The sequence below is a fragment of the Diceros bicornis genome, chromosome 14 (genome assembly GCF_020826845.1).
Source record: "Diceros bicornis minor isolate mBicDic1 chromosome 14, mDicBic1.mat.cur, whole genome shotgun sequence".
Lineage (NCBI taxonomy): Eukaryota > Metazoa > Chordata > Mammalia > Perissodactyla > Rhinocerotidae > Diceros > Diceros bicornis.
The window spans coordinates 34,247,834-34,273,701 of NC_080753.1; the positions used below are offsets into that span (position 1 = coordinate 34,247,834).

Sequence of the window (25,868 nt, forward strand, 5' to 3'; positions counted from 1 at the left end):
AGGCAAAAAAAAAATGTCTGAGGTAGAATACAAAAGGTGCTAACCATAAGAGAAAAAGTTGATAAATTGAAAGCAAAAAGGGGAGTCCTTGTATAGCCACCAAGGCCAGGGCCCTGCTCCAGTGAGGTTCTGGGGAACTGCCAACCGTGGTGGAGCACAGGAAGCCCCCGCCCAGAGCTACAGACCTAGCTAAAGAGCTCTTCAGAGATGGACTAAGCAGCAGAAATATTACCTGGCGACGTTGAGACTGTTCCTGAAGTGCTCCCAGAAATGGTCGGAGCTAAAGTCTGAGGGCTACTCAGAAAACCCTCAGAGGTTGAAGAAACTGTTGAGAAACTCGCAGAGATGGTGGGGAGACCTGCAGAGATGGTGGGGAGACCTGCAGAGACAGTGGGGAGACTCTCTGAGATGATGGGGAGACTCTCTGAGATGGTGGGGAGACCTGCAGAGACAGTGGGGAGACTCTCTGAGATGGTGAGGAGACTAGCAGAGGCAGTGGGGAGACTCTCTGAGACAGTGGGAAGACCTGTAGAGACAGTGGGGAGACTCCCTGAGATGGTGGGGAGACCTATAGAGACGGTGTGGAGACCTCCAGATACTGTAGTAGAGATCCCCAATGGGCTCAGCTGAGCTGTTGGAAAAAGAAGAAAAATTATATGATGGAGTTAGAAGAGTTCACTATCCTGGGCCCAGGGTCCACGTGTCACCCCAACGCCCCATGTCAGAGCCCCGGTGCTCACCATGTCCCGCCAAGGCCTGCAGGCCCAGGAGCAGCAGCTGCGTGGCATCCACGGTGCCAGCTGATGTGTCTTTCCAGGCCCTTCTCCCTGGCTCTTTAAAGTCTTCCAGGCCTATCACAAGTCTCGGGAGAGCCAGGTGTGCCGGGGCCTCCATCAACACCAGGATCTCCATCCCCAGGGAGAGGTCACCAAGCTGTCCCCAGAGGATTAACCTGTCCCAGCCTGATCCCAGAAAGCACTGGGTGATGGGGAGAGTAAGAGCCTGAGGACTCCCCTACCTGGCCCCTGGGCACTTCCCAGACTAGGACCTGTCCCCCAGGCCCGAGGCAGGCCCCAGCGCGGACGCTCCTGGGAGAGAGGGGACCAAGGTGTCCTCTTCCAAAGGCCTCCTCTTGCTCCTAGAAGTACACCCATTGTGGGTGAGGATATATGGGTGCCTGGGGGAAGCAGGATTTGGGAGCTGGGTGGGGGTGGAGAGCATCATGGCCTGGGGACTGCATCTGACCCTTAGGAGACCCCAGGGCAGGGTAAGCGGGTGAACACCTGAGCCATCTCTCCTCTAGACCAGCAGCAGCCCACAAAGTTTTCTGTTCCTTTGGTAGAGAAGGGGCGAGGGGAGAAGAGGGGCACCAGGGAAGACACGCACCATGTTCAGGGACAGTGCAATGCGAAAGTTCAGGACCCAGCTCAGGAGCAGACTGCCCCAAATCCACCGTGCTGGAATCCACCACTTCCAAGCTGTGCAGACTCAGACAAGTCACATGACCTACCTAAGTCTTAGTTTCTTCACCCCTAAAACCGGGTAGCCTAGTCGTCATAAGCAGTAAAGCAAACAATGTTTCTAATGCACCCAGCACATAGTGGTGTCAGCTATGATTAAATGGAAAGAGTTGGGGGCATTGGCTGGGAAAGACACAGGGGTGCTCCCACTCTCAAGACTCGGATGCTCCAAAGCATCTCTTTGTGTTTCCACCTTCTACCCCCTGCTCATACCTCCTGTGTCTGCTGATCGTTTTGGCCACTTATTCTTCCCACCCTGGTCTTGCTGCTCTCCAGGGCAAGTCTGGGAGTCCCTTGATGTCTCATTTTATTTACGTTTGTGGTGTAGACCGTGTCTCCCTCCATCTCTCCATGCCGCTCGTCTTGCTTCTGGCTTCTCTCCCTGCCTCTGCCAAGTGCTCTGTCTGCCTCCATCCCTCTGTGCTGGGCCCACTGGTTTTCGAGGACGGGGGGAGATGATGCAAAGGGAGGCGGATAGGAAGACAAAGGGCACGTGCCTTTGTGTGTTCCAGGGGGTTACATGACTTGTGTGTCTGTTGAGTTGACTGCTGTGTCCGGCATTATGTGGGATGGGTTCTAATCTCTCTGCTGCTGACTTGCTGTGTGACCTTAGTAAGTCATTTAGCCCCTCTAGGCCTTAGTTTCCTAGTGCGTAAAGAAAGATGGTAACTAGACGGGCTCCAGACTCCCTCGCTCTACACCTCTGTCCTTGGGTTTGCCATTCTGAGTGTCTGTGGGTGAGGGTGTTGCTCAGAGTATGAGGGATCCCTTTTGCATGAGTGCACCAGGTAGGAGGTGGGAGGATGTTTGATGGAACTCATGTCTCCACCTGAGAATCTAGGATATTTTAGAGCACCTAAAACAAAACATTCAAAGATGAAAGTTCCCCGCTGCCCAGATTTCTCACCCAGAAAGCCGCTCTGGCATGGGGACCAGGACATCTGGGTCTGGGAAGAAACTTGGCAAAATCCACCCCTCCCTTTTGGGCCCACACTCCTGAGCCCTTTGGTGGCATGAATGATGAAAATTAATTGCAGTTAATAATTAATCCCTAAAGAGCAATGAGAGGCTGGGGCCTAGGTGGGGCCCGAGTGGGGCCCGAGTGGGGCCCAGACACCTGCAGGAGGGACACTTTCCTGGTCCCCACTCCCCTCTCAATCTCCGTCTCTGTGGGACCAGGCACCCACCCCTCAAGCCTTGAAACATGGGGGAGGGGAAGGGCACAGGATTGAGGAAAGGGGACCACCCTCTATTCTCCCCAATAGCCCAGTGAATGGCCCTCTCCTGGGTCCTTGAAACCACGTTGGGAGAACTGGAAAATCCAGTTACCCAGCTTCCCCCTCCCCATTCCCCCCAAACACCTCCGCTAAGGATTGAAGGGGGTATAGAAAGGCAGGCCTGGTCAGGAGTGGCCGGCCGGGGCTTCAGACATCTCTTCTGTCCATCAAGAAGCGAGGTGGCCATGATGGGGGCCAGGCTGCCCCTTTTCCTCCTCCTGACCCTCCTTGGCAGCTCACACGGAGCAGGTGAGGGCTGGAGGGTTGGACACCTGGGTCCTCACGGCAAGAAGAGGCCCAGAAGGGGAATGAGAGAGATGGAGGCACCCCAGTCCTGAGCCCCCAAGGGTTCAGAGCTGAACCTTCTCATTAAGTGGGTCTGAAACAGCATTGCTGGTGAAGAGGAACTGGGGGACAAGGGGGCAGGAGAGGGTGCCTGCATCTCTGAGGGAATCTGGCCCTGATGGCTGGGTTCTAAGCTGTACCTTTGGATCCTTAGGGCCAGGAATGACTTTGCAACTGAAGCTGAAGGACTCCTTTCTGTCAAATGTCTCCTATGATTCCAGCTTCCTGGAATTGCTTGAAAAGGTAGTTCTTTGGCAGGGGCTGCATGCACTTGGAGTGTGTTTCTGAGTCGGTTTGGGCCTCTCTGGTGGGTCTGGCTGTCTCCGGGGTGTGAGTGACAGCCATCTTACACCTTGCCCTCCAACCCCTTCTCTCCCCTAGCTCTGCCTCCTCCTCCATCTCCCATCCGGGACCAACGTCACCCTCCATCATGCAGGATCCCCACAGCACGTCATCTGCAAAGTCTGAGAGCAATCGAAGCCTGTGCCCCACTTGGCCTGGGCATTTGGCCCCCGAGGGTGTAGGGGGGCTGCCCTGATCCTGTCTTCCAGCAGGCCCTCACCCTGCCAAGTGGCATTAAATACGCAAAATTCAATGATTTGACTTTGTGGGCTCATGAGCATAGGGCCGGAACTGGACGCCCAAGTCTCTGACTCTCCCTCTTGTTAAGCAGAGGGATTCTGGGATGGACCCTCTCTCCCTCAACACCAGTGCCTAAAGACCTAGAAAGAATCTGGGGAATTAACTGTTTGGGGACACATGTACCAACACACACATATGCATGTACGTGAACACACACTTCAAGTGAGATCTTCAGAACCCCTGGGAAAAAAGGAAACACACACTGAATTCCTACTTAGTTCCAGACATGATGCCTTCTCATTTTGATGTTTGCGGCAATCTTGAATGTAGCATGATAGGTATCAGTATCCGATTTTACAGATGAGGAAATTGAGGCCTCGAGAGGGTAAGTCCCTCACCTGAGTCCATTAGCAGTGGAGAGGTCGACACCAGACAAATGCCTTGGCTTAAGCGAGATTTTAATTTCGTCTCTTTTTGCTTAAGCTTTGGGGCTGGGGGCTCAGGAAACCAGGGATATGGCAGGGATGTGGACAGAACACCCCAGGACATGGGCCCCTGACCCAGGGATCTACACAGGTGGGTCAGGGTGGGAGGTGGGGTGGGAGGCAGCTCAGGTGAGAGATGAGGTGTTCAGCTTGTGAGCAGTTGGCTGGCCTGGCGTCACTGGTGGGGAGGAGAGGAGGGTGCTGCAGATCTTGTCCTGCTAGCCAGAGGAACGTGTAGTTACACAGGTCACGCTCGAGTCCTAGGTAAGTTCCTTATCCTCTCGGAGCCTCCATTTCTTCACCTGCAAAATGGGGGTAACAATAGTGCCAGCTCATAGGATTGTTGTGAGGATGACATAGATAAGCTTCTAGGGCACATGCCACAGTGCCTGTCAGATAAGTGGGCCTGAGATTGTTATTAAGGTGGAAACCCGGTCCCAAAACATAAGTCCTAGTCCCCTCAGGGGTCCAGGGTCCTCCTGGTCCTGATTTTCTTGAGGCGGGTGCTCATCTGGCTCCCCACTCAAGATTGTCTTGACTTCTTACCACCTCTCTCAAAAGGCCAGCGTGCAGCCCAGATGTGCCCATTTGGAGGTATTGACATGATTGCTTCCTGTTCTGCACAGTACTTGCCCCTGCCTGCCATACCCCCACCCACCCACCATCACCACCATGTGAAATTGGAGACAGACTCCTTTGGAGGGAGGTGAAGACAACAGGTCAGCATGGAGCATCCCTGAAGATGAGGGATGGGAGGGTGAAAAGAAAAACTTACAAAAATCCTCTAGTTTCCTTTACAACCATCTTGAGACAATTAGCCTAGAGGAGAGGTAGTGAGGGGCCCAAAGGGCCCCAGTAATTCATGGCTTGCCCCTAGCAGGCACCAGCAGGCAGGCGACAGCTCTCTGCCCCAACACTGGCCTCCTTGCTATTCTTTGAGCACTCCAGGCCTGCTCCCATCTTGGCTTTGCTCTGGCTCTTCCCTCTACCTGGAAACTTCTCCCAGATATCCACTTAGTAACTCCTGCAACTCCTGCAAGTCTTTGCTTAAATCTCACCTTTACAAGGAGCTCTGCCCCACTATTCATCTACCACCTGCCCCCCAACACACATGCGCCTAGGTCCCCCTACATGGCATTTATGACATCATTTTACTTATTTACATGTGTTACTTTGGACTCTCCCTGCTGGAAGGAAAGTGCTACAAGGGCAGAGACCTTTGTTTCCCTCATTGATGAAGCCAAGTGTCCAGAACAGGGCCCAGCACATAGTGGGTGCTCAAGAACTACTTGCTGAACTGGGGGAGGAGAAAAAAGAAACCACCCACCCTCTCCTTTTCTTGTTCTCTTTGGGTGGGAATGTGGATATGGCAGTGGGAGCTGGAGCAGATCTTAGACCCAGAGTTGGAAAGAGTGTAACAGAATGGCAGGAAAATAGGATTAAAACAGGCATGGGCTCCCATTACTGCAGAGCCCTGCCCTCTTCTACGCAGCAATAGAAACGACCATCTCGTCTAAGCCACCATTATATTTGAAGCTTGGTTACAGCAGCCAGAAAGAACCTGTACCTAATTTATTGGGTTGAATCTCAGCTGATACTTTGGCCAAGGTACTTTTATCCTCTAAGCAGCTTTCTTCATCTCTAAAACGGGGTGAACATCCACCTCATGAGGTTCTCAGGAGGATTAAATGGCACCACGGAGGACCCAGCCCTCGATAGGCCCACCATGCATAGTAGCTACTCAGAGCTGCTGGACAGAGTGTAACTCGGGTGTGGAAGGGCCAGGCCCCTGAATCCCACTGAGATGAGACAAGGCGTTTGGGGTGGGTAGGTGGGCGTCTGCGCATCTCTGAGTGTGGACCTCTGTCAGGGGCTGAGACCCGCATTCTGGTCTCAGGTGAACACGAAGAGGGGAACTCAACCCCCAGCACACCCTGCAGCCCCTCAGGCCTGGAGGAAGTCCCTGCTCCTCTCAGCACCCCTGGGGAAGGGCCAAGAAGCAGGGAAGCTTCCACTGGTGAGAAGGAGGAAGGGCCTGCAAAAGTCAGGGCACTGTCAGTAATTCTGGGAAGTAGGTGGAACCCAGCTCACTACAACCAGGCCCTACTGGAAAGTTCTTCTTACCTCCAACAAGGCAGGTACCACCCGGCACCCATACTCCCACTGTGGCCCAGAGCCTGAGGCTAAGAGGCAGCCCTCCTCTTTTCCCAGACCAAAGTCTCAGGAGGCACAAGAGTGACCACTAGGGAAAAGAGGGATAAAAGGACCACAGGCAGACACGTTTGGGATTTTAAAAGTTTATCTGAATTTCCTCATTCCCAAGCTTCCAGGTGGGACTGCATAGGAGGGAGACTGGGGTAGGACCATGAGCATCTCGAGGACACCCACAGTCACGCTGCCCGAGCTAGTCTGTTTCCTCATTTACAAAATGAGGGAGGTGGACCACATGGTCTCTGAGGCACCATCGCGCCGTGACAGCTCCTGGATCTGTTTGTCCTCAAGGGCAGGTCCAGGAGGGAAGAAAACCGCCAAAGATGGTGAGTTAGAGCTCAGGGCTCCCTGGGGCTGGGAGATGCATCCATCAGTTGCCGGAGGTGAGAGGCCGCCTCGTCCAGTTTTGACAGTTCCAATTGGAGGGAAGAAAGCTGGACGAGGAGAGAAGAAGGTGAGGAGCTGGTATGAGGCCACCCCCTCCAGCCCACCTTCCCTCAAGGAGGCGCGCTTCCTGGGTGGCCTCCCCCAGCCTCACCCTCTGCTGCCCCTGAGTCTCTGCCTCTCCCTCTGATGAGCTGCGGGCCCTGAGGCCATCAAGCTGCTTCTGCAACTTGTGTCTTCGGGCAGCGAGCAGAGGTAGATGGGTTTGGGGGTCCACTAGGCCCTGCAGAAGAAGAGAAAGAAAAGGCTCAGACATCTGCAGCCTGCCCAGCACCTCTCTCATCCCCATTCTAATGAGCCCCTCCTCACTTTCATAGAACCCACCCCTTCCCCTCCTCCCAACATTCTTTTCAACCCCTTCACCCCGCCTCCACTCTCCTCTGGTCACCTGCAGCTCCATGTAGACCTGAATGGTGTCACTGAGTGAGGCCTGGGCCCAGCCAGAGGGAGCTGCTACACCTGGGGGTAAGAGGCCCACGGCTCCACAGTGGCCCAGGGTGCCCAGGGGCTCCAGGAAGGTCTCGAAGAGGCCCTGCTCTCCAGGCTCTGAGCTCTGCAGCAGCACTGGGGAGGAGAAGGAATCTGTCAGGGTCAAGGCATCAGATCCTGCCTCCTTTCCCATCCTGCACCTTCTAACTCTGGGCTCTGGCCTCTCTCCCCTCTTTCCCAGCAGCCCCTCCTTTCTGCAGGGACTTGGGAGCCCAGGACCACCTCACCTCGGGGCCGGGCCTTGGTGAGCTGGTACGTGGCTCGGAGAGCCCTCAGCACCTGCACAGCCTCCTGGACCCGGGAGAAGCGCCGTTCCAGCTCAGGCTGGTGCCAGTGCTCCTGGAGATGGGGCCCAGAGTTAACAAGCCGGCTTCTGGGAGAGTCGGTATCAACTCTCCTGGCTCTATCCTCCACCTGCCCAGCCCATTCTCCTTAGAGCAACAAATCTGTCCTCTCCACCACAAACAAAATTCACCACCTCAAGGAACAAAACACAGAAAAAACTGGGGCGTCATCTAAGAAGGTCTTAGATGATCAGTGGTTGATGTCAGTTTAGTTACTCTGATTGAAGATGGCAAACAACTAAAAACAAATTAGAATTAAAAAACCAAACAAGTATAAAAGAAATTTAAATAAACTTTAAAATGATTTTTTGGGTGACTTTGTAGCATTCACTCCTCTGAAGTTATTAAAGCTTAAAACTGCACTGAGATTTTTGGGCTATCCTATTACTAACATCTAATCTTCATCACAACCATGACACGTACTATTACTATCCCCAGTTTAAGATGGGGAAACTGAGGCACAGTCACACAGCTAGTAGGTGTCAGTCTCGTGACAGAATCCTGCTCTTGCCCACTGTGCTAATACTGTCCCTAAGACAGCCCTGCAGGAACAATCCATCTTCCCAAAGACTCTACAGTAAAGTACAAACCACTACTGTCAATGACCCCAAGCAGCAAACCCTTTTAGAAGACTGCTCCCCAGCCCTTCACCAGCAGTCCCACTCGGAGACACCATGGGCGTGTGACTCACCAAGCTGCGGGCACTGGGGTAGGGGGCAACAGAGATGCTAGCGGCAGGGGGGCTGCCAGGCCTGGGGGGCAGCCTCTGCCAGAGCTCTTCAGCCAGGAAGGGCATCAGCGGGGCAAGGAGGCGGAGACCGACATCAGCGCAGGAGAACAGGACCTGAGGAGGCCCTGGGGGGCGGGGCGAGTGTGACAGCACTGGCTTCACAGCCTCCTAGGGAGGAAGCCAACTGGTCAGGGGACAGTCCATGGCCACGTCCTTCCTCCATTCACTCACTGCCCTACCAGCGGGGAATCTGTGGGCGGAAGCACCATCGGCTGCCCCAGGACACACTATGGAGCACGTGAAAAGTGGAAATCCAGGGCAGGGATTCTCAGAGGTGGGTGGGGAATAAAACTGTCAGGGAGGTTTGTGTAGTTTAAAGAAAAGCCTTGAGTTTTCTGCTTATCAAAAAGGAACAGAGGTTTTTAAAAAGGTTGAGAAAAAGTGATCTAGCACAGAGGTCCTGAGCCAGCAGCATCACCTGGGACAAGAAAATTCTCGCCATCCCACCCCCAGCTTGCTGAATGAACCACTCCGGGTGGGGTTCGCACTCCTGGTGAACAGCCCTCCGGAAGATCCTCACCCAGGATCACGTGGGAGAACCCTGAGCTAAAGACCACTACTCTTCCTCCCCATCTGCTCACAGCTCCTGGCCTGCCCAGGGCCCCAACTCAGCAATTACTGGGGCTCAAAAAGGATCTCCATCTGCCTTCTGACCCTGCTTTGTCAGAGTGTTTTCTAGAAGTCTCCCCTCCTTCTCCTCTCTCCCCAGATGAGAGGCAGGGAACAGTGCCCTGGCTGCGCTGCAGAGACCAGTCCCGGGGAAGAAGGGAATTGGGACATCCCTGTCTCGTCTCCCTTCCTGTCCTAACTGAGGGGACAATCAAGAACCTAGTTCAGAGCTCTCTGCCAGGGAACTTAATTTCAGGGGAATGAGAAGCGGGCTGCAGGAGTGGAATGCCACGCCTGGCCCCCGGCCTCACTCACCAAGTAGACATCACAGAGGTTGTGGAGCCAGAAGTGGTGCAGGGCATGAGTCACAAGCGAGAGCTCTCGGGTGAGGAAGCCTCGCTCACACTCCCGGGCAGTGCGGGCAAGGCAGCTCAGGATCCAGGCGTCCACGGGGGAAGAGGGAGACAGCTGTGGGCAGAAGCTGGCTCAGGACTGGGATGGCTCGACTCCCACTCCCTTGCCTCCTTTCCTTCCAGATGCCAACTTCAACCCTCAGACAGTTGACTCCCCACCCCAGAGGTAAGAAGAAAGCATCTCTTCTTTCTCTTACCTCCTCTAAAAGCTGGGGTACAAATTTCTCCCCTAGGGCATTGAGGATAAAGCGCAGGGCGTTCCAGATCTTGTTGCAGAAATGTCGGGAGCTCAGGACCTCAGAGACAGACAGGTGCAAGTCGCCCCCTGGGAGGGAGAGGGAGGAGGGAGTGTGCACATAAGCGGCGGCACACAGGAAGTCCTTGGCCCTGCCTGCCCCTCTGCACAGGTCCCCACTACCCCAACACCTCCCTCGCCCGGGCTTACCCAGGGCCCCATGGGAGCACAGGGCGAATCTCAGGGCATCTGTCCCACACTCGGGGATCCCATGAGGGAAGTCCTTTCTCTGCAACCAGATGGAGAAGAGAGGTGCCAGAGGCCTATGAGGCTGCAGGGCCAGAAGCCTGGGTGGCAGAGGAAATCAGTGGCCACGAGCTAGAGGCTGGGACAGGGCAGACACTGGGGACTCACCTGTGCAGCGGCCGCCATCGCCAGCTCTGCAGGGTCCAAGTTCCCATCCCTCAGCTTTTCCTGCAGCACCTGCGATGGGTAATGCACTAGCCTTGGCCAAAGTCCCTGCTCCTACAAGGGTCCCACCCACTGTCCCTCACAACTCCAGTCCTCCCAGCTGGCCCCTCTGCTCAGGCTCCCTTCCGCTCTCCCGTAAACCCTACACCTCGCGCCGGGCTCTGCATCCTGACCTGCAGCTCCACTCCACTGGTGATGTCCCGTGGGTCCAGCACATTCCCCAGGGACTTGCTCATCTTCCGGCCCTGCCTGTCCCGAACCATGGAGTGAAGAAGCACCTGGGGGCACAGAAGGATCAGAGGCAGGCCTAGAGAGTCTTTCCCTGGAGTGTCTCTTGGGATCTCTGGCCTCCATGCTTTTGGGGTTGGGGTGGGAAGTGAGTCAGAAAAAGGGATCAGGAACATGAACAACACCAGATTAGGGGTTAGAATGGAAGACATGGTTTGGGGAACACTGGGGGTTCACAGAGAGGGCAGGGCCCTGAGGGGCTATTACCTTGCTGAAGGGGAGCTTCCCTGTGAGCTGCGTCCCCAACATGACCATGCGGCCCACCCAGAACAGCAGGAGGTCACTGCCCGTTTCCAAAAGTGACAGGGGGTAGAAACGAGCAAGGTCTGGGGTCTAGGAGGAAAGAGAGAAGCAGTAAGAGGCCCAAGCCCTGGGCCTCTAGCTCTTCTCAAGACTTGGGGGGCCCAGGTATCTTCATCATCCCCACCTTCATGCTCTCCCTCTTAACCCGCCTCACCTCTCGGGGCCAGCCCAGGGCAGAAAAGGGGAAAAGGGCCGAAGAGAACCATGTGTCCAGGACATCGGGGTCTGGGAAACAGAATAGGGAATGGAGACAATTGGAAACTCAGCTTCTAGGACCTCAGCTCGCTGCTGCCCACCCTTCCAGCCCAACCCCCACCCACCCCCAAAGATCAGGGGTCCGGCCTTTGCCCCATTCCCAGCTTTCCCGACACCACCTTCTTCACCTTAGTATCTGGCCCCCACCCCCTGTCCCTCCACAGCTCAGGCACTCACCCCTCTTCAGGGTCAGCTCCGCCCCTGGTCTCCCTGTCAGTTCTGCAGCTACTTCTCTGGCCTCGGCCTCTGTCCGCCCAACCACCCAACAGTCCTCCCTGTCGTCCTGGAGAAGTAAGGGGTGGGGGAGCGTGAGGAAGAATAACACCTGACAGGTGTGAAACCGAGTTCCATGTTGTCTCCTGTGGTCTGAGAATGGCCGGCCCCCTCTGGCGGTGAGATGAAGAAATGCCGGCTCAGGGGCTCTGATCGCTGCAGGTTACATGACTAAGACCACCACGAAGTGCAGAACAGGCAGGCAGCTGGGCCTGGCACTGGAAGTGCTCTGCCTCCTGCGCTAAGGCTCCTTCCGCCATGGCCGCCCTCCCGTCCCTTCCTCCTACCAACCTCTGCATGCTCCTCTACAACCAGGTAGGCCGGAATCCGATGGCCCCACCACAGCTGCCGGGAGACACACCAGTCCCTGCCAAGAAGACATGAGTGATTTCTCAGCATAACCAGTGGGTCATCCCTCCCCATCCCCATGAGAGCTCCCCTCTCCTTACCCAATGTGGGAAAACCAGTGCTGCCAGTTCTTCTGGTGGAAGGACGGACTGAGCTCCAGGGCCCCCGACTCCACAGCCTGGAGGAAAAGGGCCACTAGACCGTTAGACCGTGCTTCCCCTCCTGCACCTGCGCCCCTCCCGGGATGGGACAGGTGCCTCTGAGGTGGTTCTAAAACCCAGAAAGGATCTCCCAAGGCTCGTGAGAAGATTCTGGGCTTGAGTGAGGACACGAGCCAGCCCGTTCTGGGCCACTCCATCCCCACAGCTCTCCTCTCAGTTTCCACAGCTAGAGAGGTCTCCGGGGCAGGAGGGCTCCAGCCTCCGTCTCTTCATTCTAATCCTCAGGGAGCTACCCCCCACCAGGTCCCAGTCCTTCCTAGCACTGCAGCCTCACCTGGAGAGCTCGGTCCCCCATTTCCCGGCAGCGGACAAACCATTGGCTCTTCAGCAGGTATTCTACCACGTCCCCAGAACGGCTGAAAAGGAGACAGGGTAAGTCCACTGCTCCTCTGGCCCTGCACCTTTCCCCCAGTGACAGGGGTCCCTACTGTGCCAGGCCCTCCGTACTGAAGATACAGCAGCAAATAAACTGACACAGAGCTTGTGTTCTAGCGGAAGGGGTACACAACCCATCCTACTGTCACTCTTAAGCTTCACCCATTCCTTTCTGGGGGTGGCCCTAAGTAAAGGAGTTACAATGGGGTTACCTGCAAATGGGCAGCACCATAGGGTGGTTCTGGAGGCCCCGGAACAGGCCCCGCTCCCTCAGTGCAGACATAATCTTTTCCCGGGCCACAAATCGGTGAAGACCCTGGGGGAAAAGTGGCCAAAAGAAAGGTTAAAGGTCTCTAGAAAAACAAGAAAGTGGGAAGGGGAGGAGGGGCGGAGGGTCCCCGCAAAGGATGGGGTAACATGGAGGTCAGTCCCACCTGCAGCCAGTCCCCGCAGAGGGGGGTCATGGTCCCATCCTCCGCAATGACACTCAGGGGGCCCAAGCCATGTCGGGCCCCCAGCTCAGCATCAGCAGGGCTGTGAGCTGGAGTCACCTTCACTGCCCCTTGGGGAGCAGAACCACCGTGAACACTGAATCCTGACTTTGGCTTTTGCTTTTCCAGAGGTGTCATCATCGCCCACACTTCCCTATCCCTCCCTCTCTTGTCTGTCTGTGCCTCCCTTTCGTTCCCTACTACCCATTCAGACTACCCTATGTGAGGATCTCCCCTACACTTTCTTCCTCTTCCTGGTTCCCTCTCCTCTCCCCCAGAACTCCCAACTTTCTCTCCTTCCCCTGATCTCCACTCACCTGTGCCCACATGTGGCTGAATAGCGGAGTCTGTGATGAGGGGGAGAAGCTGCCCTGTCAAGGGGTGACGAAGTTGTCGCCCATGTAGATGCTGAAGAAAGGGGAGAGGGATCAAGGACAGGCATATGTAGGGGGTGGAAAAGTCTGGGCTGGGCATGAGAACCCTAGGAATGAAAGAGTGAGAACCAGAAGGTAAAGACCTAGAGAGGGGTCAGCAAACTTTTTCTTAAGGGGCCAGAGTGTATATATTTTAGGCTTTGTGGGCCAAGAGGCAAATTCAGTCTCTGCACGAAAACTGCCCTCTGCCACCGTAGCAGAGCTAGATGATACATAATACAGCCAGCCGTAAATAATACACAAGCGAAGGAGTGTGGCTCAGACAAAAACAGGCAGCAGAGTGGATTTGGCCCACAGGCCATAGTTTGTCAACCCCTAAGCTAGAGAAAAAGTGTAACGTCAAGGAGAAAAGGGAGTTGACTCAGGGCCATTGGAGAGCTGAGAGGAGAGAAGTCTTAGGAAAAGGAAGTAGGAGGAGGAGAGAAGGAGCTACCATCCCAAAGGAAGGGAAGAGAAAGCTGTGGGTGTACAAAGGCCGAAGGCCGGGGACAGGGAGCGCACTGGGTATTACTGTGTATCGGGAGTCGTGGGGATGAACAGCCACAGCCACGTCTCCAGGCAACGTCTCTGGCCTCGTGGTTCCCACCACAACCTCTGCGTCTGCAAACAAAATTCAAGCACGTATAGCTGATCATCACCCTGCCCCCTCACTCTCGACACAGCTAAAGCCAGGAGAACTGGCAAAGGGACAGGGCAGAGAGCAGTCAACATTGAGCAGGCCCCGAGGAGCCCCCAGGGGTAACTAGAGAAAATTAGAGCCAGGGCCTATAGGAGCCTGGGGTTTCCGTGTAAGCTAATGACCAGAGGCCTGAGAGGGTGTCTGGTGCTAAGGAATTCCTCAATAACTTGCATAGAAGAAATAGATATAGTGTTCATAAAAGCAACCAGAGTCCTTGCTTTGTACCCATAAGACACTGGGGGTTCGCAGAGCCCCAGTCACAAATGCTGTGCATTTCTTGGGGCTAGCACCAGCCCTTCCGACAAGAAACCTCCTCTGACTATTCCAGCTCATCTATCTTCCCCTTCTCTGAAGTCTTTGGAACACTTACTGTCCAAACCACACTTTAGAACTTTTGTCTCTTTTGGAGGTAGCAGCCTCCTGCAGAATTATGCTAAATTCCCAAAGGGCGGTGACCACATGAACTTTTCTTACATGGCCCAGAATACCCATGGTAAGTGCCCACAAGAACGCAAACACTTTCAAGGTTCCTCATGCCCCTCCCACCAGGTCACATGGGAAACAGGCTGGTGGTTCTCCCCCATTAGCCCAACATGGCTCAAGAAAACAGAGGAAGCAGAGGTAAGTGGGCAACCCTTCCAAAGACTACCCTCACCAGGCTCTCCATCCACGGGGAAGGCCACAGAAACGAGAAGGCCAAAAGACACTGGGGTGGGGCAGCCAGGCAGTCGAAGCTCCGTGCGGCCAGGCAGGGGCCGGTTCTCCACCTGGGGGCAGCGAAGGAGGGCTGGAGAGCAGCATTTCTGCAAAGCTCACACCCAGCCTTCCCACCTCCACTCATCCATCCATGCCAGCCTCCCTGCAACCCATCTGAAAGCCATTCAGAGGATTCAGAAGCCACCTCCCTCTCCCCTCACCTAACTCTTGTGCAGTCAGTTATAGAAAATTTTCAGTGAGCACTTAAACCACGCACAGGTATCATGCTAAGCACCTTCCATGAGTTCTCATTTAATTCTCACAACACCCCCATGATGCAAGCATTTCCATCATCCCTAATTTACAGACTGAGGAAACTGAGGCTGAAAGAGGCTAATGGCCTGCCAGAACTCACACAGCTGGTAGATGGCAGGACCCGGATGTGAATCCAGGCTGACTGGCTCCAGAGTCTGAGCTTTCACCCTGCCTCAGCACTCTCTCAAACCTGCTTCTCTTTCTCCGCCTCACCTCAATATCCGAGATGGCTGATCTTAAAGCACATGACCAGTTGACAAGCTGCTGGCTCCGGTACAACAGCCCCGCCTTGTGGAGTCGCACGAAAGCTTCGGTCACAGCCACTGAGGAGCCCTAGAATGACCTGAGTGTCCACATCCAACAGCCCCTTCCCAGCCCATCGCCCCACTCAGGGGCCCAGGCATTCCCACCCTCCTACATCCAACACACACAACAACCTGCCTCCCTGCACAGGTCTCTAAACACCCCCTGACACCCACAGGGACCAAGACATGGAACACTCACAGCATCCATAGTGAAACACTCTCGGTCCCAGTCCAGGGAGGCCCCCAGAGCTCGGAGCTGCTCACAGATCTCTCCACCTTTCCTGTGCCCAGAGAGATTTCCATCAGCAAACATGTCCTGACCGCCAACTATGAACCAGGCCCAGTGATGGCCCCAGCAATGCTGAGTACTACAGTGAGTGTGCCATTGATCTGCCCTCTGGAAGCTAATGGAGACAGACTCACAAACCCAGGAGTTTAAAAGAAGCATAACAGAGGAGGGGACAGCTGATTTGTGGGAAACCCAAAGAAGCTTTACAGAGAAGACGGCATGTGATAACAGATCTGGAAGAATGAAGGTAATTTCACGCACACGGAAAATGGAAATGGGTGACAAGAGGTGGTGAAATGTAGGCAAAGGAAAATGGGATAAGTGGAGGAAAAAAACATATATATACATATGCACATATACACATAAATATATACAATTTAATGTATATCACACACACAGCTAGGAGACCCCATCAAATGCTAAGGGGCTCCAGAGCTTATGTCTCCAAAGGAGGTTAGGGCTGGATGGGAAGAGCCACGATTACAAGTTAGGACAGAGTGGCTGGGAAGCAAGCATCTCCACCTGCTCTCTTGGCCCCTCCACCCCTGCCCATCATACTCACTCATCCTTCCACTTCCACACCTCCCTAAGGAATTCTTCTCGGCTCAGCTCGTGTCTCCTCACTCCTCGCTCCTTCCATAGTTGTTTTTCCACCACAGCCTACAATAAGATTAGAGGGCAAATGAACAGAGAATCAGGTTGCTTTAGGGGAAGAAATCTCTTTCACTCAAGAAAAGGAAAAAGTGGCAGAAGACATACTTGGGTAGCAATTCCTGCATGATCTGAGCCAGGGACCCACAGCACCTGATCCCCACGCATCCGGTGCCTGCAAAAGAAATATGCTCATGTGAATCCCTGGGCTTACGTGTTTATCCTCACTCCTTCCCACGCTTTCTACTTCCCCTCCAAGAACTCAAGCAGCCCCATTCCCCTCTCACCAGCGCACAAGGGCATCCTGTATAGCCACTGTCAGCGCATGACCAATGTGTAGGGAGCCAGTGACGTTGGGAGGTGGGATACACATGGAAAAGGTCTCCCCTGTGGTCTGGGGCAGCTGGGTCTAGAAGGAAGGAGAAAAGTCAAATGGCAAGAGAGGACTGGATGTTACCTGAGAGGATAGCACCCTCTGGTGTCTCCAAGGCAGAAAGAACTGCAGGGAAGGGGAAAACATGATTTAAAAACGCTTTGGAGACACCAGGGCCAGAAGGCAAGCGCTCCCTGTTTTTTGACAGGCTCTGCAATGTGGCTGGCTGTGAGCTCTGGGCTCTGAGGCTCAGCTGTGTCCACCAACCTCACTCACCAGTCCATCCTGGGGACCGTTTAGTCCCCCTCCTGCCATGTACTAACCTGATATTCTGGTTTGAAGAAGCCCTCTCGCACCCACCATGGGTACCAGGCAGCCTCAACATATCGGGGGCTGTATGTAGGGGGCAGGGGCTGTGAGACATCTGTGGAGGCAGAAGAGAGCTCCACTAACTCCTGAACTTTGTTCCCAGGCTGCATTTCAGCAGATCAAATGGGCAACAAATATGGTGAGAGAAACGACCTTCAAGTTCCTAGTTACCTTTCTTTTCACCGGGTTCCGTGGGGATTTCATACAGTACTATCTCCTTAGGAGCCCAGGCCTTACTGGATTCTGCTGGTGACTAGGGGGAGGAAGGACCAGAAGGGGGAGATGCAATTCCCAGGATACCCCAGGCACCCTCCAGGATACTCCAGCTCCCTCCCAAGTCTTCTCATCGAACCAAGGACAAGCTGTCTGACCCCTAACCTTGCTCTTCCGGGCTATCCCAGCCTCCAGTGCCGCCTGCTTCTCTCGCAGGCGCTTCTGTTTGGCTTCACGGTTCTTCCGGGAGATAGGGGATCCATGGGGCTCTGATTGAGTAGAAAGCGGATGGGACCTGGGGAGGCCCCGTGAGGGCCTCAGCCCCCAAAGCGGTGGTCGAAAAGAGGCCAGAGGCAAATGAGGCATCAGGAGTGCTTGGAAAGGGGCCAAGATCTGTTCCAGACAGAGTACATTAAAATATGGGGGTAGCGGAAGGTCATACCCCCTAAAGTCACACCCTATTCCTTATTCCCTGCCTCCTACTAGCACTGGTCTGTTATTCTAAGTATCTATCCCTTCCCACACAACCCTTCCTCCGTGAGGACTAGCGTGCGTGGTGTCGACAGTAACAGGTTCCTGAGGGTCACGGAGATCAGGGCTCTTCTGGGACAGGATCGGAATCTCTGGCCCTCAACGTATTCATCCGCGACGCGGAGATGACCGCTGACACACAAGTGGGGAAAAGTCTCAGGGATCTAGGAGGATGATCTACATCAGCGCGCCCGAGCGCCAGCAATGAGTACCCCCATTATCACTGCGATCTCGGCCTGCCCAGAGCCGCCCGCCCCGCCCCCAGGCCTGTGCGGCCCGGCCTTCCCGCCGATCCAACCGCGTGGGCCCCGGGCCCGCAGCGCCTCCCACTCCCCAGAAGCCGCCTCACGCGCGCTCACCGGGCAAGCCCGCCGCTATCCCAGGGCGGCCCGCGGCGGCGGCAACAAGAGCTGCATGAACCGGCGAACCCGACCCCGGAACGAGACCCACGATCCGCTCGGCGCCGGGCGCCGGAGCTCCGCCGGGCGCATGCGCAGTAGCTGGCCTCGGCCCCACCCCCTTCCCCTCCGAGTCGAATGGCCGTCGACGTCGAGGAGCGCGCCACCGCGGAGAGGGGAAGCCCCGCGGAGAGGCGCCCCACCGCGGAAAGGGGAAGCCCAGCGGGGAGGCGCCCGGGCCGCGTGGCTGACTTCCACAACTTTATTAAACAAGAGTCCCCACGTGTAAATAAAAAACGCCTGAGTTCTGAGGCCACAGCCGGCTTGGCCCGCCCCGCCCAGCCCAGGTCCGGTCCGGTCCGCCCGCTTCCTCAGGCGCTGTGCTTCTGCCGCTTCCAGAAGCGCTTGACGTCGCTGTGCCCGGCCGGCGTCACCACCATGAGCCGCTTGGCCGAATTCTCGAACACCAGCACGCCCAGCTCCCGCGCGTGGGCCAGCAGCAGCTCGAAGTCCACTTGCGACAGGAACTGGTTATACAGGACGCCTGGGTCCCAGGACGGCAGTGGCGGGAAGAGAGAGAGAAAAGACCAGAACGTGAGGGAAGAGCCCCTATGGCAGCCTCAGGGCAGGGGTCCGGGCTTGCCACCCACCACAATTTAAAAACTAATCCTCTATGCTTGTCTGTTCCAGGGACCTTCTACCACTAGTGTGATCCAGCCATATTCAGGAAGGTGATATAATACAATAAAAAAACCCCTTAATGCTCAGCAAAACCAGAGATACGTGAATTATCCCTCCCAATTTCCCTCTTCTAGCTAAATCCACATTGCACTGATTTGAGACTATTTATTACTACCAACTCACCCTAAAATAACAAGTGTCTTGCCAGCTTTTCTCTCCCAGCCCATGCGGTAAACAAATAAAATGCATTAATAGCTTTTTCAGCTCATCAAGACTGAACTGTCCTTCCTCTGGCCAGTGACCAAGAATCACCCACCAGAAGCCACTCACCCTCGGTGAACCGGAGTCTGTCTCTTTCCAGCTCCCACAGCCTGATCTGGTCAGTGATGGTGGGGGGCAGCACCGGTGTCTGCAGGGGCAAGAGATGCCTGTAAAATTCAGGAACACTGCCCCAGACACCCCCAGCCCTCCACTCATTCCCCAGACTTGGATGCCCCTTTCTCGTTTCCATCCCTTCATCACCAGGTGCCAGGGGCTGTCAGCCTCCAGCAGCCTGGCACCTGTTTGTACCTGTTTAAGCATCACTGGGTGGGCCCTTGTCCTTAGGAAATGGATGATCTAGGAAAACAGACAAGAATGGGATCAAGGGCTTGAGGAAGAAGGTAGGAAAGCTACCCAAGCTGTCACCTAAGTCATTGGAACATCAATTTACTGTTTAAAAACTCATAGCCACGTGCCTGTAGTCAACTCAACCCATCCCTGTTCAGCTGTTGTCTCAAGTGGCTGTTCCCATTGGTCATGTCTGCTACTCCTTCTCTGGCCCTTCTTGTAGTCTTGTTTTGTTTTTCTTTCTTTAAAATAGCAGCAGCTATTATTTTGTGAGGACTTACTGCCTGGCAGCCTCTGAGCTACATGCCTTACCCTCTATTCTTTCACTGAATCCTCCCAACAACCCTATGAGGTGAGAACTGTCATTATTTCCATTTTCCAGATGAGGAAACTGAGGCTCAGAGAAGTGAAGCAACTAGACTGTTTATGCAGCTAAGAAGTGGTGATGCCAAGACACAAATCCAGAGCTGTACCTCCTCCCTCCATGTTTTTTCCCCTTGAGGGTCTGCCTGTTCCCACACCTAAAGCCTTGACTTCTCAATGCCTGGTGATCAAACACAGACAACTCACCACCACCTACTGTAACAGATCAGGTGCCAGCTTTCTGTAAGGTGACCAGCCTGTACCCCACGGCCCAAGTGCAGCCAGTCCCTTCCTGCCCCCACCTCCCACAAATGGAGATACCTGCTGGGCTGTGATGCCACTGGCAATGGCCTGCTGCACGCTCTCCCGGGTCACCTGTGCCACCACCAGGTTGGGGAAGCGATAGAGCATCTCAGAGAAGAGGGCGATGAGGGCAATCTGCAGCTCTGACTCTGAACCAGGGTAGGAGAAGAGGATGAGGCTCCCCCACACCCGGACTCCCTCCAGCCCTTCCTTCAGCGTGACGAGAAATGTCAGAGAGCTCTCTAAAACCTCCAGGTAAATGTGAACATAAACTGGCATTCCCTCCTGTTTCTGTCCCCCAACCCACTCCCATCTCCAACCTGCTCTCCAGGGCCCCTGTCCGGCCTCACCCGTGTAGGCATACAGTCGGTAATTGGTTTCCACGACAATGAAGCCCGGCTGATGCGCAGTGCCCCCAGCCCCTGAAACACCTGACGAGAGATTGATGGCCAGGCGCGTGGGGTAGTAACGCCGAGACTTCCTCTGGAAAGGATAGAAGGGAAAGGCAGAGGGCCTCAGGTGTCACCGCCCTACATCCTCCTGAGACATCAGATCCCTCCCAGTGCCCAGAACCTCGACTCCCAACTTCTCGCCCCCAAGGGGCCCAAGTATTCAGTCCTGGCAACTGCTTCCTACTACTGCGTCCCACGACCCCACTCCTTTTTAAAGGGCAAGGCAACATACCACCTTGCCTCCTCCCTACAAGCCACGTATCTGGGTGCTCATACCTTCCTCTGGAAAACAAGCCCGAACTCACGTAGATGTTGCAGGAAGTTCAACAGAGAATCACTCATACCTTCTACAGAGTAATCCTGGGAAAGAGAAGTGGCCAGCTGGGGTCCAAAACACATCCCATTCTCCCTTTCCCATCCCATTCTCCCTTTCCCCACCCCGTACACTCACTCCCTCCTTTCCCATCGCTGGTCCTCTTTGTTCATTCTTATTTTTAACTCTATTGCCCCATAACCTCATTTCGCCTTCCCTTCTCTCTACTCTTCAGCTCGCCCACCCAAGCGCCCAGCTCCAGCCCCAGCCCCCCGCTTACCTTGCCCAGAGTAGAGAAGCTGAGCTGGAAGAGGAAGGAGAGAATCTCCACTAGGTCCATACCCCGACTCTAGGGAGGAATGGCAGAGACAAAGGCGGAGTGATGGGAGGGAGAAAATGAGAGGAGAGAAAATCGGGGAGCTGGGTCTGTAGCAGTGGTCTCTCAGTGGGTCCTGAGAAGAGCAGAGCATATGGGCAAGTAGCCCCCGGCATCCTCACCTGGGCTGTCTGCAGATACTGCAACATAAAGTACCAGAGCTGGGCAGGGGTGTCCAGCAACAGGAACTGGAAGCCAGCAGAAGTAATGCAGGGCGGCTCTCCAGGTTCAGTACTAGAGATGTAGAGAGGGACAATGATAGAGGTATGCAGAGAAAGGCCACCACCCCGACTTGTCCTCTCACGTTCTTTCTTGGTTTATCTCTGGCCATGCTCCACTCAGCTCTCCTTTTTCAGTCAACTCCCTCCAATCCTGACCCGCCCCGGACGCTCAGTTTAGCAGGGACCCAAGGAGATGGCAAAGCATGGAGCTGTGGTACCTCTGGCCTCCTCACCTCTTCATGAGCCCAGCCTGGCTGAGGAGCTGAGCCAGGTCCTGGCTGACGGCTGCACTGGGGGAGCCCACCATGAAGTGCAGGACCACCTGAGGAATGGAAGAGAGCAGAGAGACCAATGCTTCTAAGGGCCGTGGGATGTAGGAGCAAAGCAGACACACACAGAGTCCCAAGGCCTCACCTCCCATCGCTCTTCTGCGTACTTGTCAAGTGAGGGGACATCCCGGGCATGCTTGTCTGGTCCCAGCTGACTTGTGTCATCAGACCAGGCCTTGCCCCTGTGCCAGGATGTGCCAAGAGTAAGGAAGCCTGCCTGTGTTCCCCGCTCATCCCTCTGCCCTCTTTCTACCCTCACGGGCCATGAGTGGGAGACACCATGCAGCTACATCTGGTCCACCTCATTCCTAAAGGAGCTCCCCAAGGTGGAGCCCCCCACCTGCAGTTTAATTAAACTGCAGTTTAATTAGCAGTTTAATTACTAGTGCCCCTGGTTTAGCTTAGGAAGAGATGGAAGTGACATACCCACCCAGGAGGGCAATGCGGAGGTTCTGGCGGAAGATGGGATTGAGGATGAGGCCCTGGAGACCACCAGGGAGCAGCTGCGTGTGCCAGATACGGAGGCTGCTCAGCAGCCCTGTACTTTCCTCCTGAGCTCTGTAACAGAAACAGAGAAGTGAAAAGGGTGTCTGGAGAGCAAAAAGAAGGAGGGCCATATAGGCCCCAGTTTCTGCCTTTTCTGAACTGGTAATCCTTGGAACACTTTCACAGAGTGAAATCAGTGTCTTCTTAAGGCAAATTTCTTTACCACAACACCTACCAGAGCCTTGTTATAGATATCACAACTCTCCAAGAGGGAAAATACAGTATACAGAGTTTCCCAAACTTATTTAATGACAAGTTTTGCAGTGTACCCATTAATATTCCCTGGAAGTGTTCCAAGGAACAGCAGTTTGGGAAATCTAGCTGTTAAGAAATTTGTATCTGGCTGAGAATGCAGTAGAGACTCACTTGCTGAATTCCTTCTTCACCCACAGGGCTACAGCAGCTTGCGGCAAAGGCTGCTCCAGAAAGAGCATCCGCATCACCCAGTTCTTAGCCAAAGATGGGAGCTCCCTGTGAGGTGGTAGATAAAATGTTAATATCAGAAACTGCCTTAGATCTGCATCTCTGCCCTCAACAGCCTCGCAAACATCTCATCTCCCCCCCCACACACACACACACACACTTGCACCAGTCTTGCTGCCCCCACAAACTCTGTCTGGGCCTGACACACTTTAATCTCCAACACCTCCCCGCCCCGGGGCTAAGCTTCTGCCCATGGTAACTTATTCCAGTCTGCAGGCCCCATTACATTTCCTCACCATGGTCCCTGCCATGAAAGGCGTCCTCACCTGAAGACAGCCAGACAGGTGGCAGGGTGCCCATACAATCGATCCAACACCCCAGGGCTCAGGCCCCCTAGGAATTCCTGCAGATTCCTGCATTGTAGGTGTACTCGGTTCAGTCCACCCCTTGAGGGGGTGCTCTCCATCACCTGAGAGATGCAAATGTTAGAAACAAGTCCCCACAATCCATGCCAGTGTCACCCCTCACCTTCCTCATTGTGTTTCCAGATCCACTGCTCCCCAAAATAACCCATCTTTCCTATAGTTTCCTTGTGCTTGTCGCTCATCTCCTCTGGTTTCTCCCAAACCTGACCAACCTGGGCGCGGCAATAAACAAACTTTCCCCTCCATGTCTCCCAAAGCTAATTCCACCTGTTTCCTCCTCCCCGCCAGGACTACTTCACCCCGTTCACCCTGATCCAAACCCGATCTCCTAACTTCTCTCCTACTTACCTCCCACTCCTCGCCCCTCACTCAACTCTCTCTTCTACCTCCGCCTCCCCCCCTCTCCCGGCCCCCTTACTGCTCCGTGTCGATCCCCCCTCGTGCACCGTGAGTCTCAAGCCGTCGTTTAATCGGGGCCGATGTCTTGCATTGGCTCTCGGGAATAGGGGGAAAGACAGTGAAAAAAATGAGAGAAAAAGATGGGGAGAGGGACGAAGGACTTTACAGACAGGAGTCCAGAGTAGAGGACTCAGAAGAGAAGGGAAGGAAGGGAAGACGTGGGAAAGAAAGGAGGATAAAGATAGGCGCTGCACTCGCCTGCCGCGGGGCATACTGGGAATTGGAGTCTTGTTCTTGCCCATCCTGGAGGAGGCTGAAGTGCGTCTGACTACAACTCCCAAAAGGCACGGCGGGGAAGCAGCGAGGAGGGAGGCTGGGCTTTAATTGAGAGAGCCCGGAACATCGGAGGCGGGGCTCCTTCGTTCTGTGTTGCTCTCCACCCACGCATCCTAACGGCTTTCCTAACCAACTAGTGTAGGAGGGGGGACGGCAAGAGTAGAAGTGCCCCGAGGGCTTCCTGGCGGAGGCGCGGACACGACTGGGTGGTGAGGCGCTTACATTTAGAGATGGACGAAACTGGCTTCCTTGAGCTCAGTTGCTCCCAGTAAGATCAGAATAATGCGCTCTCCAGAGCGTTTTCGCGAGTTAGGAGGTAACATGATCAATGCGCCTTACTGGGCACGTAGTCAATAAATCTTAATTGCCACGTCCACCATGCTCCCCACCCCCCCGGTTTAGTTAGAAAATCCTAATAAATTCAATATTTAAAAGAAACCAATCGTTTGGTCTGATCTGGTTTATGAAACTACTGCAGGGAAATGTCTTCACCCAAGGCCGGAGCTACACGTTCCCCCAAGTTTCTGTAAAGCGAGTTGTTTTATTCCCACTTTGCAGACTAGAAGACCGAAACTCGGTGAGATTAAGACATTTGCCGACGATCAGGCAGAAAGTGCCGCAGCTAGGATTTGAAGTACGTTCGCAAGGGCCCAGGGACCGAAACGTTAAGAACTGTGTAAGACTTTGTTATGTCTCGTAGCTCACGGGTGTTTGTTTTGTTCCGTTTCTTTAGCGATCAGTGTTTAAAATCCTCAAAGAATGATACAAAAGTGACAGAGTTTCTTTATGGCAAACGTTAAGGAAGGTTAAAAGACAAATTACAGTGTAGGAAGAAATATTTGATAAAATAGACTAAAGAGAAAGAGCTCTTACAAAGCAATAAGAAAAAGAAACAAAACAATAGAAAGATTGACAAAAGAGATTACAGGCAATAAACAGAAGAAATGCAAATGATTTAAAACCAAACGAAAGAACTCTCAACTTCACTAGTAATTAAGGAAAAGTAAATTAAAGAAACAATAAAATATCCTATTAGCAAAAAAATAAAAAAAGAAATTAAGGATTGACAACCTCAGTGTTGGCCTTGGTGTACATGAGGATGTGAGCATACTCATAAACTTTTGTTGAAGATTGACATAGGCACGCCTTTTTAATGGCAGTTCTGCAGTTTGTACCAACAATTTTAATGTGGCTACCCTTTGACCTAGCAACTCCCCCTTTAGGAATGTATCATACTGAAATTACCCACATGCGTACAGAGATATACATGCAAAGATGTTTACTGAAGTGTGTTTGTTGTACTATGAAAACAAGGAAACAGCCCCAGTGTCTATCATTGGGAGTTGGCTAGATAAAATGTGGGTCATTGCAACAGGTAGAATACTGGACGGCACCGGCACTAGAGAGGAGGTCACTGTACAGAGGAGGTCACTGTATGCCTACTGGCCTGAGCTATGTACGACCTATCATAGGGGGAGAAAAGCAGATTACAAAATGGCGTTCCTAATCCAATGCCATCTTTGTAAGAAGCTTTTATGTGTGTGTAAAACTGAAATGGGTCATATGCTTTATTTTGACAGGAACAGGCTAGGGGGAGCTGGGCAGACTGGGTCATAGTCCCCTACAATGTAGGGAAAACTCTAAGGCTACTCTGTCCAGAACAGGAGCCACTAGCCCCCTTGGCTATTTGAGTTTAAATTAACTAAAATAAAATTTAAAATTCAGTTTCTCAGTCACATTAGCCCCATTGCAAGCCCTCAATAGCCACATGTGGCTGGTGGCTACCTATTGGATGGTGTAGATATAGACCATTTCCATCATCGCAGAGTTCTCTGGGAGAGCCCTGCTCAAAGGGATGCAGTGGATGAGGGCAGGGTGTCTGATGGCAGGAACTGAGCACATGCTGAAGTTCCTGGAACTGGGCTTCAGAAAGAAAATCAGCCCGGCTCCTCGGAGCTGAAATTGTGGAAAGAGCTCCCTGACGTAGGGCTATCTAGCCTGCGCTTGAAAACTTCCTGTGATGGGTGATGGAGAGCTCACAGCCTCCTCCCTCAGGCAGCATCCTGGAGA

At 53.9% G+C, this 25,868-nt stretch overlaps 3 protein-coding genes across 10 annotated transcripts; 1 reads left to right on the forward strand and 2 right to left on the reverse strand.

Moving 5' to 3' along the window:
* Nucleotides 1–2,930: 2,930 nt before the first annotated feature.
* Nucleotides 2,931–4,295, forward strand: SFTA2 (surfactant associated 2). Its single transcript, XM_058554857.1, has 3 exons — nt 2,931–3,046; nt 3,297–3,385; nt 3,524–4,295. The coding sequence occupies exons 1-3, from the start codon at nt 2,983–2,985 to the stop codon at nt 3,608–3,610; spliced, it is 240 nt and encodes a 79-aa protein (XP_058410840.1). The 5' UTR covers nt 2,931–2,982; the 3' UTR covers nt 3,611–4,295.
* A 2,161-nt stretch (nt 4,296–6,456) lies between these two features.
* VARS2 (valyl-tRNA synthetase 2, mitochondrial) lies at nt 6,457–18,101 on the reverse strand. 7 transcript variants are annotated; one of them, XM_058554854.1, is made up of 30 exons: nt 17,984–18,100; nt 17,259–17,362; nt 17,052–17,133; nt 16,835–16,935; nt 16,426–16,547; nt 16,247–16,313; nt 16,050–16,147; nt 15,398–15,479; nt 15,107–15,226; nt 14,538–14,649; nt 13,715–13,803; nt 13,087–13,177; nt 12,713–12,840; nt 12,491–12,594; nt 12,178–12,259; nt 11,784–11,860; nt 11,626–11,701; nt 11,239–11,344; nt 10,961–11,031; nt 10,711–10,836; nt 10,389–10,493; nt 10,159–10,227; nt 9,955–10,033; nt 9,707–9,834; nt 9,412–9,564; nt 8,389–8,595; nt 7,581–7,692; nt 7,253–7,428; nt 6,959–7,087; nt 6,457–6,854 (listed from the first exon to the last, which is right to left on the reverse strand). In XM_058554854.1, the coding sequence occupies exons 5-30, from the start codon at nt 16,509–16,511 to the stop codon at nt 6,759–6,761; spliced, it is 2,769 nt and encodes a 922-aa protein (XP_058410837.1). In that variant the 5' UTR covers nt 16,512–16,547; nt 16,835–16,935; nt 17,052–17,133; nt 17,259–17,362; nt 17,984–18,100; the 3' UTR covers nt 6,457–6,758. The 7 variants fall into 7 exon arrangements, 5 of the variants coding, with proteins under 5 accessions (XP_058410837.1, XP_058410833.1, XP_058410832.1 ...); XM_058554850.1 differs by having other exon boundaries at nt 17,259–17,486; XM_058554849.1 differs by having other exon boundaries at nt 17,259–17,788.
* A 169-nt stretch (nt 18,102–18,270) lies between these two features.
* Nucleotides 18,271–23,709, reverse strand: GTF2H4 (general transcription factor IIH subunit 4). 2 transcript variants are annotated; one of them, XM_058554855.1, is made up of 14 exons: nt 23,510–23,709; nt 22,965–23,107; nt 22,582–22,686; nt 22,096–22,227; nt 21,755–21,851; nt 21,574–21,662; nt 21,242–21,353; nt 21,024–21,092; nt 20,707–20,790; nt 20,329–20,461; nt 19,997–20,127; nt 19,274–19,321; nt 19,034–19,112; nt 18,271–18,566 (listed from the first exon to the last, which is right to left on the reverse strand). In XM_058554855.1, exons 2-14 carry the CDS (start codon nt 23,102–23,104, stop codon nt 18,394–18,396), a joined length of 1,392 nt encoding a protein of 463 aa, XP_058410838.1. In that variant the 5' UTR covers nt 23,105–23,107; nt 23,510–23,709; the 3' UTR covers nt 18,271–18,393. The 2 variants fall into 2 exon arrangements, with proteins under 2 accessions (XP_058410838.1, XP_058410839.1); XM_058554856.1 differs by having other exon boundaries at nt 23,482–23,708.
* Between the last annotated feature and the right edge of the window lie 2,159 nt (nt 23,710–25,868).